The 13,422-nt window shown below is 38.2% G+C and overlaps 1 protein-coding gene across 2 annotated transcripts in view; it reads left to right on the top strand.

The window, feature by feature from the left end:
* The window catches only part of LOC110452306 (baculoviral IAP repeat-containing protein 2-like), a 24,855-nt gene that overhangs the window by 8,662 nt on the left and 2,771 nt on the right, over positions 1 to 13,422 (top strand). For both annotated transcript variants that reach the window (XM_021500744.1, XM_021500743.1), the window contains exons 2-3: positions 7,988 to 8,574; positions 9,495 to 9,815. In XM_021500744.1, coding sequence (XP_021356419.1) covers positions 8,043 to 8,574; positions 9,495 to 9,815 — 853 coding nt within the window. In that variant the 5' untranslated portion in view covers positions 7,988 to 8,042. The remainder of the gene's footprint in view (positions 1 to 7,987; positions 8,575 to 9,494; positions 9,816 to 13,422) is intronic.

The following is a 13,422-nucleotide window of genomic DNA, read 5'->3' as shown; positions in this document are numbered from 1 at the left end:
GTTTTTTTTCATCCTTATACGCAATTAATATACGTATGTAGTTTCAGTCTATATACGCAATTTGTAACTAATCTATGTCCATTTCGTATACGTATCTATGTACTTAGAGAAATTAATTTAGTTTCATTATATGTCCATATCTTATCTATATATTATAGATATATATAATTAAAGTATTAATTTCTTTTCATTCTTATACGCAATTTGTACCTAATCTATGTCCATTTCGTATACGTATCTATGTACTAAGAGAAATTTGTTTTATATAAAATGGCTGACGTGACAGGGTGCTTTTTAATTGTTTATATCATGTTTTAAATATTTTTAACGTTAAAATATATACAGGTGCATTTTATAAAGAACAACATTACTTAATTAAGGTAAAGAAATGAAAACGATAATATACAGTATATTCCGGATATTAGTATGTCCGTTGTAGGATTCGGTGATGAATATACAGGTTCGTTCTTCACCTTCCGGCACGTAATTATATCTTGATTCAAGAGAAAGATTTTTTTTAACTTTTAACATGATATTTATGACTTAAAGACAAAAATATTCTTTTAGGGCGAAACAACCTGGGGCGAACGGGATTTGGGTGAAACAACCCTTAGGGCGAATGGGATTTGGGGCGAAACAACCCGTTACCTTCATATATATGCATAAAATGATTTAAGCAGTATCCTTTTATGAAAATAGCATAATAACTATAGAGATTGACGACCTTTTAAATTATTAGCACATGCACATGGTTTGCTCCCAACTGTGTATTAGTGGTTTAAAGTTTATAATACTTTGTCTTAAAGACATAATCACCATTAAAGATCCTTTATTGTGAAAACAAAAAACAAAGGCTTACAATCAATTTTATACATTTAAGCAAGCAATGTGCACATAATTGAACAAATAAAAGGGTGGTATTTACATGACGTCTTTGCAAAGATTCTAAAATGCAGACATGAAGAGGTGAGTTTTGATGTTCCTCTTGAACTTGGCCAGGGTATTTGACTTTCTAATAGCAGATGGTAAGCTATTATACAACATAGCTGAAACCCTTCCAAAGCATCTGTTTCCGTAGGTCACAGTACAGGATTTTGGGACACACAACAAAGATTCTGACTCTGACCGCAGTGATCGTGACGGCTGATACAGGGTAACAAGCTCCTGTAGGTACTGAGGAGCTGTTCCATTCAGTGCCTTGTATGTGTACACCAGAATTTTGTACTGCGACCAGTATCGTACAGGTAACCAGTGCAACGAATGCAACGATTCAGTTCAGTGACACATTAATTGATGCTGGGGTGTGTTATCATTTAGCGTTGGCTATCTATGTAACACCACATTTTTAAACCATTTAAGGGATAAGGTAGTGTAAAACACTACTATAGAGTCAAAGTCACTGTTTTGAAATAGAATTGTGCCTGAAGCTGTCATTTCTTGACAAAGGGACATCCACAGTATCCAAATTTCCAGGGGGTAGGGGTTCCATGTGGGGAAAAACTGAAGAAAATGGTGAAAATACATGATTTTTAAAGAAAATTATCAGGGTGAGGGGGTTTCCTGAAGCCCAAAATAACCCTCTGGATCCGCCACTGATGTACATCGGTATATGTACCTGACATGTAAACCTCTATAACAAAAAATTCAAAATCAGACTAACTAATAGTTTTTTCTTAATTTTCCTATAAGAACTGGCTGGCATTTTGGGATTAACAAACTTAAATGAATGCACATCTTTAGCTTGATCGCGCTTTACCTTTTATCTAGATAAACATGTACTGTATATAGTGCCATATATAAGATTTTTCTGGAATTTTTGTCTTTTCTTGACTTGTTTGTTTAAAACAAAGAAGCAAATTACTCTATAGAAACCTTTCATAAGAAGTATAAAATTATAATAAAAATTTCCTCGTCATTTACCCACATCCCATAACAGATACTGACCCCCCATCCCGACACTACAACATTGATATCAAATGTGATGAGAATTTAACTATGATAAAGTGTACTTATAAACTTTTTTTCTCAGAAATAGTACAGCTATTTATAGATTTTCTATACTCACTAGGGATTGTGTACAATTTCTTTTTGTACATGTATATGTTCAACTGGGGGGTGGAGACCCAACGTCCCTGTCAGGAAGTCAGTGTTCCATAGTGGCGGTAGGGATCCTGGGGTGGATACCTAACAACTGGGGGGTGGAGTCCCACCGTCCCTGTCAGCAAGTCAGTGTTCCATAGTGGCGGAAGGGAGCCTGGGGTGGATAACTAACAACTGGGGGGTGGAGACCCAACCTCCCTGTCAGCAAGTCAGTGGTCCATAGTGGCGGAAGGGATCCTGGGGTGGATCCCTAACAACTGGGGGGTGGAGACCCAACCTCCCTGTCAGCAAGTCAGTGGTCCATAGTGGCGGAAGGGATCCTGGGGTGGATACCTAACAACGCGGGGGTAGAGACCTAACCTCCCTGTCAGGAAGTCAGTGTTCCATAGTGGCGGTAGGGATCCTGGGGGGGATACCTAACAACTGGGGGGTGGGGACCCACCGTCCCTGTCAGCAAGTCAGTGTTCCATAGTGGCGGAAGGGATCCTGGGGTGGATACCTAACAACTGGGGGGTGGAGACCCAATGTCCCTGTCAGCAAGTCAGTGTTCCATAGTGGCGGAAGGGATCCTGGGGTGGATACCTAACAACTGGGGGGTGGAGACCCAACGTCCCTGTCAGCAAGTCAGTGTTCCATAGTGGCGGAAGGGATCCTGGGGTGGATACCTAACAACTGGGGGGTGGAGACCCAACGTCCCTGTCAGCAAGTCAGTGTTCCATAGTGGCGGAAGGGATCCTGGGGTGGATACCTAACAACTGGGGGGTGGAGACCCAACGTCCCTGTCAGCAAGTCAGTGTTCCATAGTGGCGGAAGGGATCCTGGGGTGGATACCTAACAACTGGGGGGTGGAGACCCAACGTCCCTGTCAGCAAGTCAGTGTTCCATAGTGGCGGAAGGGATCCTGGGGTGGATACCTAACAACTGGGGGGTGGAGAACCAACGTCCCTGTCAGCAAGTCAGTGTTCCATAGTGGCGGAAGGGATCCTGGGGTGGATACCTTAATGGTATTCAACAGTGCTCATCAGGGAAAGCAGAGCAAATGAAAGTAGAAATGATGAGCAACAACACCACTGAATCCGGTACAAAATGTAATGTTTGATTTACATCCATTGTTGTAAGGATGTTAATCAAACATTACATTTTGTACCGGATTCAGTGGTGTTGTTGCTCATCATTTCTACATTCATGTATATGTTCAGTTGAAATTTTAAGTAATAACAATAATAAAAAAATATGACTCGATATTATGAAATATTCAGTTGATTGATTCTTTCCTTTCTCTTTCAATTTTCATATCACAAAGGAACCCATTTCATTATAAACAATTATTGAAATATGTACTTCAGTCGTTTAAAGTTTGGTAAACACTGTAGTGCACTGGAGTTCACGTCGTTGTGCACTGGAGTTAACACTGAAGTGAACTGGAGTGCACTTGAGTGACTTCAATGTTATGTCAAGTTCACTTACTTGTTGACTACGTGTGCACTACGAAGTGCACTAGAAACCAAGTTAAGTTTGCTCCCAGCTGTAGCTTACTGATACATTATTTTGTTTTCAGGAACATCAACAGTGTTATTCAAAGCTTGTTGTGTTCTTGAAATAAGAAACAACAAAAAATTGGTTTCATATTACAGTTTTGTCTGTTAAAATATTAATTTAACAATACATTGTATAAGTAGTGTAACAGGAGAAAAAGAAATGCAACAGCCAGACTAAGGATCGAACCCGGATGAATCCTCAGAACTCTAGATGGGTCGACACTCTACCAATTGAGCTACTCGGGTCGCTGATGATCAATCCAGTCCTGTTCTGCTACATTATTATATCCACCAAATTACTATGTCGTGAACTCAAGCAGCTCCCCATACCAAAATTCACACTAGTCATTAAAGGATATTATAGATCATTGATGAATGATATCTATTTCATGATATAGTAGATTTCACTCATATATTCCAAAGTTTTCTTTTAGCTCTTACTTCCTAGTTATTGGTTTTATCGCATTTCAAAAGACTAAATATTCCAGAAATTCTTTAGTTTTTAGCTCACCTGGCACGAAGTGCCAAGTGAGCTTATGCCGTGGCACGGCGTCCGTTGTCCGGCCGGCCGGCCGGCGTCTGACGTCAATATTTTACTTAAAACGACTTCTTCTTAATAACCAAAAGGCCTAGGGTGATGATATTTGACCAGAAGCAAACTTGGATGAAGGGCTACAATGTTTGTTAAAATTAATGACCTTCACCCGTTTTCAAGGTCACAGGGATCAAATATGTTAAAAACTTTAAACATCTTCTTCTAGATAACCAAACTGTCCAGGGAGGTGTTATTTGGACAGTAGCATGCTTGGGTGAAGGGCTACCAAGTTTGTTCAAATGAATGACCTTCAATCATATTCAAGGTCACAGGGGTCAATTGTCTTAAAAAATCTTTAAACAACTTCTTCTGAATAACCAAAATGCACATGGTGATGATATTTGGCCAGTAGCATGCTGAAATGAAGGGCTACAAAGTTTGTTTAAATGAATGACTTACACCCATATTCAAGGTCACAGGGGTCAAATATGTAAAAATCTTCAAACAACTTCTTCTCGATAACCAAAATGCCCAGGGTGATGATATTTGGCCAGTTGCATGCTGGGTTAAAGGGCTATCAAGTTTGTTAAAATGAATGACCTTGACCTATATTCAAGGTCACAGGGGTCAAATATGTTCAAAACATTAAACAATTTCTCCTGAATAACTAAAATGCCCAGGGTGATGATATTTGGCCAGTAGCATGCTGAGATGAAGGGCTACAAAGTTTGTTCAAATGAATGACCTTCACCCATATTCAAGGTCACAGGGGTCAAATATGTTAAAAACTTTAAACAACTTCTTCTGAATAACCAAAATGCCCAGGGTGATGATATTTGGCCAGTAGCATGCTGAGATGAAGGGCTACAAAGTTTGTTCAAATGAATGACCTTCACCCATATTCAAGGTCACAGGGGTCAAATATGTTAAAAACTTTAAACAACTTCTTCTGAATAACCAAAATGCCCAGGGTGATGATATTTGGCCAGTAGCATGCTGAGATGAAGGGCTACAAAGTTTGTTCAAATGAATGACCTTCACCCATATTCAAGGTCACAGGGGTCAAATATGTTAAAAACTTTAAACAACTTCTTCTGAATAACCAAAATGCCCAGGGTGATGATATTTGGCCAGTAGCATGCTGAGATGAAGGGCTACAAAGTTTGTTCAAATGAATGACCTTCACCCATATTCAAGGTCACAGGGGTCAAATATGTTAAAAACTTTAAACAACTTCTTCTGAATAACCAAAATGCCCAGGGTGATGATATTTGGCCAGTAGCATGCTGAGATGAAGGGCTACAAAGTTTGTTCAAATGAATGACCTTCACCCATATTCAAGGTCACAGGGGTCAAATATGTTAAAAACTTTAAACAACTTCTTCTGAATAACCAAAATGCCCAGGGTGATGATATTTGGCCAGTAGCATGCTGAGATGAAGGGCTACAAAGTTTGTTCAAATGAATGACCTTCACCCATATTCAAGGTCACAGGGGTCAAATATGTTAAAAACTTTAAACAACTTCTTCTGAATAACCAAAATGCCCAGGGTGATGATATTTGGCCAGTAGCATGCTGAGATGAAGGGCTACAAAGTTTGTTCAAATGAATGACCTTCACCCATATTCAAGGTCACAGGGGTCAAATATGTTAAAAACTTTAAACAACTTCTTCTGAATAACCAAAATGCCCAGGGTGATGATATTTGGCCAGTAGCATGCTGAGATGAAGGGCTACAAAGTTTGTTCAAATGAATGACCTTCACCCATATTCAAGGTCACAGGGGTCAAATATGTTAAAAACTTTAAACAACTTCTTCTGAATAACCAAAATGCCCAGGGTGATGATATTTGGCCAGTAGCATGCTGAGATGAAGGGCTACAAAGTTTGTTCAAATGAATGACCTTCACCCATATTCAAGGTCACAGGGGTCAAATATGTTAAAAACTTTAAACAACTTCTTCTGAATAACCAAAATGCCCAGGGTGATGATATTTGGCCAGTAGCATGCTGAGATGAAGGGCTACAAAGTTTGTTCAAATGAATGACCTTCACCCATATTCAAGGTCACAGGGGTCAAATATGTTAAAAACTTTAAACAACTTCTTCTGAATAACCAAAATGCCCAGGGTGATGATATTTGGCCAGTAGCATGCTGAGATGAAGGGCTACAAAGTTTGTTCAAATGAATGACCTTCACCCATATTCAAGGTCACAGGGGTCAAATATGTAAAAAACTTTAAACAACTTCTTCTGAATAACCAAAATGCCCAGGGTGATGATATTTGGCCAGTAGCATGCTGAGATGAAGGGCTACAAAGTTTGTTCAAATGAATGACCTTCACCCATATTTAAGATCACAGGTGTTAAATATGTTAAAAACTTTTAAACAACTTCTCCTGAATAACTAAAATGCACAGGGTGATGATATTTGGCCAGTAGCATGCTGAGATGAAGGGCTACAAAGTTTGTTCAAATGAATGACCTTCACCCATATTTAAGGTCAAATGGGTCAAATATGTTAAAAACTTTAAACAACTTCTTCTGAATTACCAAAAATGCCCAGGGTGATGATATTTAGTCAGTAGCATACTAGGATCAAGGGCTACCAAGTTTGTTTAAATGTATGACCTTGAATCATATTCAAGGTCACAAGGTGCAAATATGTTCATTTTTTTTGTTTTTTAAACAGCTTGTTCTGAATAACCAAAAGGCTCAGGATGTTGATATTTAGTCAGTANTGCAAATATGTTCATTTTTTTTGTTTTTTAAACAACTTGTTCTGAATAACCAAAAGGCTCAGGATGTTGATATTTAGTCAGTAGCATGCTGGGATCAAGGACTACTATGTTTGTTAAAGTGAATGACTTTGACTTATATTCAAGGTCACAGGGGTCAAATATGTTTAAATCTTTAAACGACCTCTTCTGAATAACCATGGGTCCCAGGATGTTGATACTTTGCAAGTTGCATCCTCAAATGAAAGGCTATAAAATTTGTTCAACATAATGACTTTGTTCGACTTTCAATCACAGGGGTGAAATGTTTAAAAAAAAGGTAACAGGTTCTTTTGAATGAATTTTAATCATAACAGATATTTTATTTTGCCTGTAGCTTTATTTTAGATCACTTTTAAGGTTACAAGTGTGAGATTTATACCAGGTGAGCGATGCAGGCCCATTGGGCCTCTTGTTTTTAAACACAATCAAGTGTTCCAACTCATCATTTTAATGCAGCATTGATCATTAATGCTTGTTATGATGTCATTTCTATTTTCTTAATTTTGACTTGTGTCACAACGGACAAAGCTGCCAACCCTCAATCATATGGGAGACTCCCTCATTTTGACCAAAATTTACCAATTTCCCTCGAAACTCCCTCTGACATTCAAGTCCAAACTCACACAAAGTCAAAATCTACATTCTGTTGTCAAATGATCTTCTGGTTACTGCAGGGTGTGTGCAATGACCATAACAAGTGTGTCTGAATCAAATAAATGCTTTCTTGAGTTATTTTGATACATAAAAATGGAAAGATAAATTGAGCAAAGCAGTTTCAGTGGCATTTCACACACTTTCTCCCTCATTGGAAATGTGGAATGAGGGAGATCTCCCTCATTGGAGGTTTCAGAGGTTGACATATAAGCAATGGATACAGATTTATATGACATTAGATGATATGCAAAAAATGACATGAGTGTTTTTAATACATAACATGACCGCTTTGTGATAAAATTACTTACTCATTGTTGTTATGCACAGGTAAAGAACTTAAATAAACTTAATTGATAATCAGAATTTTATCCTGTTCTAGCAGGTGAAGGGTTTGCAGACTGATGCATTTGTTAAAGAATTAAGACAAGAACAGCATGGTGGTGGTTGTGTCACCAACAGACGTAGCAGAAGGAGAGGACCAGATCGATGGACTCGGATCTGAACCATCATCTGGTGCTTCTGGCTCATCAAATACAAACTGGAATCAGAGGAGAACAAAAGAAGATGAAGGGGATTTGAAATTTGAGTTTAATCGCTTGGAGACATTCCTGTTCTGGCCCGTGAATTCGGCCGTCAGTGCTGAGGCTCTTGCACTCGATGGATTTTACTTTTTTGGACCAGCTGGCCAGGATCGGGTCCGTTGTGTGTTCTGTGAGGTGGTTCTCAAAGACTGGGAACCTGGTGATATTGTCTCGGACGACCACAAGAAATTTTCTGTTGGCTGTCCGTTTAAATGTCAGGCAAATGTGGGTAATGTTCCATTCTATGGGCCACGTATCAGTGAATGGAATCCTTACAACTACCAAATGGTAAGCTGGAAGGAAAGATTGCTATCTTTTCAACAGTGGCCCAAAGCTTTGGCACAGAAACCGAGGGTGTTAGCAGCTGCAGGATTCTATTACAAAGGTATTACTAGTAATTTCTCATCATAAATATATCAAAGTACTCACTTTTATATACAAACATCTGTTAATGAAAGTAACACATATCATAAGAAACATGAAAATAAACTCTTACAAGTGATAATCAGTGATTAATCTAGGAATTTCTAATAATGGGTCACTGACCCACTATATACATCTGAAAGTAATGAGTAATTTTTTTAATTTTACTTTTCTGTGGGTTATAATATTTTTAACTGTTCACTGTAATATAAATGGATCGTAAAACTTGAATGATTGATTATGAAATGGGTTTTTTTCTTCTTCATTTTTCTTCATTTTTTTTGAGGGGGGAGGGGGGGGGGGGGACAACGTTGCATATGAACCAGAGTATTACAAAGGAAGATGAATTTAGCTAGGTAATGCTTTTGATAATAATTGAGGTAAAACTTAAGGGAGATAAGTCTAACAGAACCCGTGTGTATAATGGGTATTAATGAGACATACAACCTTAAGTTACTTACGAGCTTGATCATGGTAGAGATATAGGTAAGGAACCGTCAGTCACTGGTATCTGATATGTTATCTCAGACATTCATGTACATACGTGTGACATCATAATGTGTATGACATTGAAATGTTACTGACATGGTATATATAATTGCACCAGCTTCATGTTGGGAAAAGGATGCATTCCTGATCAATGCAAATAATTAAAAGTGCCAGTTTCTTTTAGAATACATTTTTGGTATAAAGAAATTTTGATGAATTTAAGATATATCAGCATTACCATACCACAAGAGGTAACGTAACCAATTCCCCTCAGCAAACTGATCAATTGCACGTAGGAAGTGTTTTCCAGATGTAACCCAAACTGGCTGTTAAATCAGCTATCAATGAGGTGGGCTTATTGCTGAAAATGGGGATTATTTCTGTTTTCTGAAGGTCGTGGCGACATTGTGCAATGCTTCTGCTGTGGAGGAATAGTGAAACTTTGGCTAGCCACAGATGACCCATGGCTGGAGCACATGAGACATTTTCCTACATGTTTCCATATTCAAGAAAACATTGCTTACCATAAAATACCAACATCTTATCACATGAGGCCACCTTCTCCACAACTGCACAGCCAACTAGCACACGCTGCAGCGGCACCAGCCGCCAGGCCTAAAACATTACATCGCTCTACGTCAGAGATTGCCCTGGATATGGGATACAGACGTGACCTCATAACAATATATAGGCAGTATCTTGGGAAGCATGGCAGTAAGTAATAACTTCCTTTGTTTGGCTTTCTGTATCAAGAAAATTATACATTTGAAATAGGCTATTTGAGTTTTTACTTTTTTAATGATTGCATAATTACTACCATAATTTTCAGAAAAACTCAATTTTCAGAAATATTTAAGAGTTGAAATACATGTTTTCAACATTTATGAGCACTGTAAAATGTTTGAATATTCCATTATGTGTGGTTGCGCATCATTCACTCCTGAAATTTCATAATGAACTATTTTATCCTGTGAATTGAAAGACTTCAAATGTGTTTTCAGGGGTGAATGAGTTAATGTTAAAAAAAAATGTTGCAATCCTTACATTTTTACTTACACTCAAAACAACAAAGACAATAATATTTTATCATTCTTTGTTGTCTCATTTGGTTCAAAACACATTTTAAAAGACTGTTTTTACTAAATGATTGGTGAATTTCTGTTATAATTTGATTTGGAAGTCATGACATCACAATTGGTCCACTGATAACCCAAACACTTTAACAGAGAGACCTGAACAGTTTCCCATGTGTAATGGTTCGTGCTGTTATTGGGTGATTACCACCTTTGTGGTTGGTATCAAGGTGTATCTAAGGACTGTACCAAGGAAAATTTAATAACTCATAATGGACATATCTATTTTTTAGCCAACCACCAAAACAATAAAGATCATCAGATAGTGTACTGATGGGATCTCTCAAGTTTCATATTTAAGTCCCAGATTGTTCTTTGTTGTGTGTGTTTCATTAAATTCAGAGCGGTTATAAAAACAAAATGTCCACCAGGCAGCCATCTTGGATTTTGAAGGTTTGAGTTTGTTATCCTTATTTGGCACGAAGAATCTGACAAGTCACTGGTTTCTTTTGCTCAGTTTTACAGCCAAATACAGGCTGTTTTCCCTAGCTAAAAAGTGCCTTAATTTCCCAAAATGACAAAAATGAGGTATATATTACCAATTTCAATAACAAATAATGCTATATTTTCCCAATTCATATTGGAACAGGCTGTTGTAAAGTTCAGGTAAAAAACACTGGACAAATCTTCCTCAAAGATCAAATGAAAGTTCCTCTAACTTGTAACATACTTTGTGCTTTGCTAGTAAAGAGGTCAAATAACAACCTCACGTTGGAAGAACAAACGAATGTCATAAACAGCAGAATGAAGCTTTGATCAAAAGTTACCACAAGGTGCATTTACTATTTACATGTCCTCCTTCAACAGATAAGATATGAATGAGACAGAAAAGATCAATCTTACATAGAGCAAATACAGATGGTGCAATGCTTGATGCTAAGATCCCTTTGGGATCTCTTGTATGGTCATATAAGTTGAATGATCTCTAGAAATATGAAAAAAGTAGCACCTTTATAAAAATTTGTTGACTATAATTAATGCAGATAGCAGGATCATATGATTTTTTTTATGCCATATTATTATTCCATCCAATTGGGTTTCATCAGTGCTACCACTGGTGATAAGGTGGCACATCGGATAGCGCACTTACCTTTTACCAAGGTAGCCGGGGTCCGATTCCCTTTATTGTACATGAAAGGGTAATGGGTCACTTGCACAACTACGAATGTTGGTATTTTTGTTTCCTCCCACATTAAGACCCACTTCAGCAAACATCTGGGCCAACAAGAATGATTATTAAAAGTTTTATTTACTTGAAAATGAAAATAGAAATGATGAGCAACAACACCACTGAATCCGGTTACAAAATGTAATGTTTGATTTACATCCTAAGTGCTGACATGTATCGGCCAAAGGGAGGCTGTCTTCAGAGCACAGTTACATGATGTTTGGTACTATGGTACAATGACAATAAAGGTCATGTGACTAGAACAATAAAGAATAACTGTGACGTCATCAAGTTGCTAAGAGTTACAGACTGGTAGGGTGAAAAAGTTTAGACATTTTTGATTGGTGCATAATAGAATAAGTGCTAAATAATTTCAGTATGAATATAGATTATATAAAAATATCATAGTAAATGTGAATGAATGAATTGTAGTATTACAGTATTTCCAATGCAAGAGATGATTAAAGGAACAGAAATAAGGGATAGTATAAACATGAAATTAAAGGTATCAAAAGTGCTCAAACAAGCAAAACTCTTATGGTTGCTTATTTACTTGTTTCTTAATTGTTGTAAAATAAATAAAACACATATATATCAGTGTTACTACAGGTCAAAAGGATGAATATCTGAATCTAGTGTGTGCTGAAACATTCTGAAAGTGTCTATAAAACTCTGTATCACATATGTTGCAGGTGTACAATTTTATTTATACAATAGACAATTTACTCCTTAGAAAAACAAGCATTTGATCTGAAAAAAACACTCCTATTTTGTTTAGACTTTTGTAATGGCTGAATGCATATATACTGAACAAAAAAAGAAAAGCACAATTAAATTATGCAATCATATATAGCCTATGATATTTTGGGAAATTTGTACAATATTTTATATCAATATGAAGGGACAAGTCTACTCTTTACAATACTGTAGAAGAAAAGTCTGTGTGACGTCACTCGTGTCATCAGTAGTTACTCAAAGTGGGATACCCGCGAAAAACAAAATGACACTTCTGAGTACCTGGTGTGGGCACCTTTTGCACGAATCCCTGCACGGATTCTCCTATGCATTGAATTCATGAGAACATTTATTCGCCTTAAGGGAATGTTGTTCCATTCTTGTGTTAATGCTGCGATCAACTGGGCGTGGTTAGTTGNAAATTAGGTTATGACGTCTGAGAAGTGGAAGGACATGTGGTTGGAGGATCTGGTCTCTGTATCGAACGGCATTGAGGTTTTGATCCAGGACCACTAAGGGGGATTTTACTCCATGGGAGATGCCTCCCCAAACCATTACAGAAGCCCCACCGAATCTATCGCGTTCAACCACGCATGCGTCGGCAAAACGCTCACTGCGTCTGCGATATACCCTTTTTCTTCCGTCTGAGCGATACAGACAGAATCTAGACTCGTCGGTGAACATCACACGCCTCCATCGACGCATCCCAAACCTATTCGGGCCATGTCTGCGCATCCAGTCAAGACGCACTTGCCACCTCCGTGGTGTCAGAGGTGGCCCGACATAAGGTCGACGCGCAATGATTCTCTCGGCACGCAAGTGGTTCCTGGCAGTTTGAGGACTAATGGGTCTGCCATGAGTACCTAAGGTATGCGACTCAGTCTCTACAGCAGTCTTGAATCTGTTGTGCAAGTGCGACAATCGAATCGCCCTGTCTTGTCGTGCGGTCGTTACACACAGACGACCGCTCCTGGGACGATCGGAAACTAACCCAGTAGCACGGAAACGTGAACAGAGACGGTTAATTGTACATGGGTCAACACCAAACTGCCGTGTGACAGCAGTTTGGCTATGACCATCCATCAACATCGCAATTGCTCTACCCCTCTGAATTTGCATTAAGCGTGGCATCTCAGTCAATGGCGAAATCAAAATGCCAACGTGGAAAATTAATGTGGCTTAACTTAGAGTAGCCGTTGAGATTATTTGTTTGAAAAACTCCGGCTTGGCTTGATCACGCCGCGTGATTTGGACTAAAGAAGCTCACAAAGTCACACAATGACAT

The sequence above is a fragment of the Mizuhopecten yessoensis genome, unplaced genomic scaffold (assembly GCF_002113885.1).
Source record: "Mizuhopecten yessoensis strain PY_sf001 unplaced genomic scaffold, ASM211388v2 scaffold6579, whole genome shotgun sequence".
Lineage (NCBI taxonomy): Eukaryota > Metazoa > Mollusca > Bivalvia > Pectinida > Pectinidae > Mizuhopecten > Mizuhopecten yessoensis.
The sequence above is the reverse complement of the archived record's forward strand: the minus strand, read 5'-3'. Positions and strand labels throughout refer to the sequence as shown.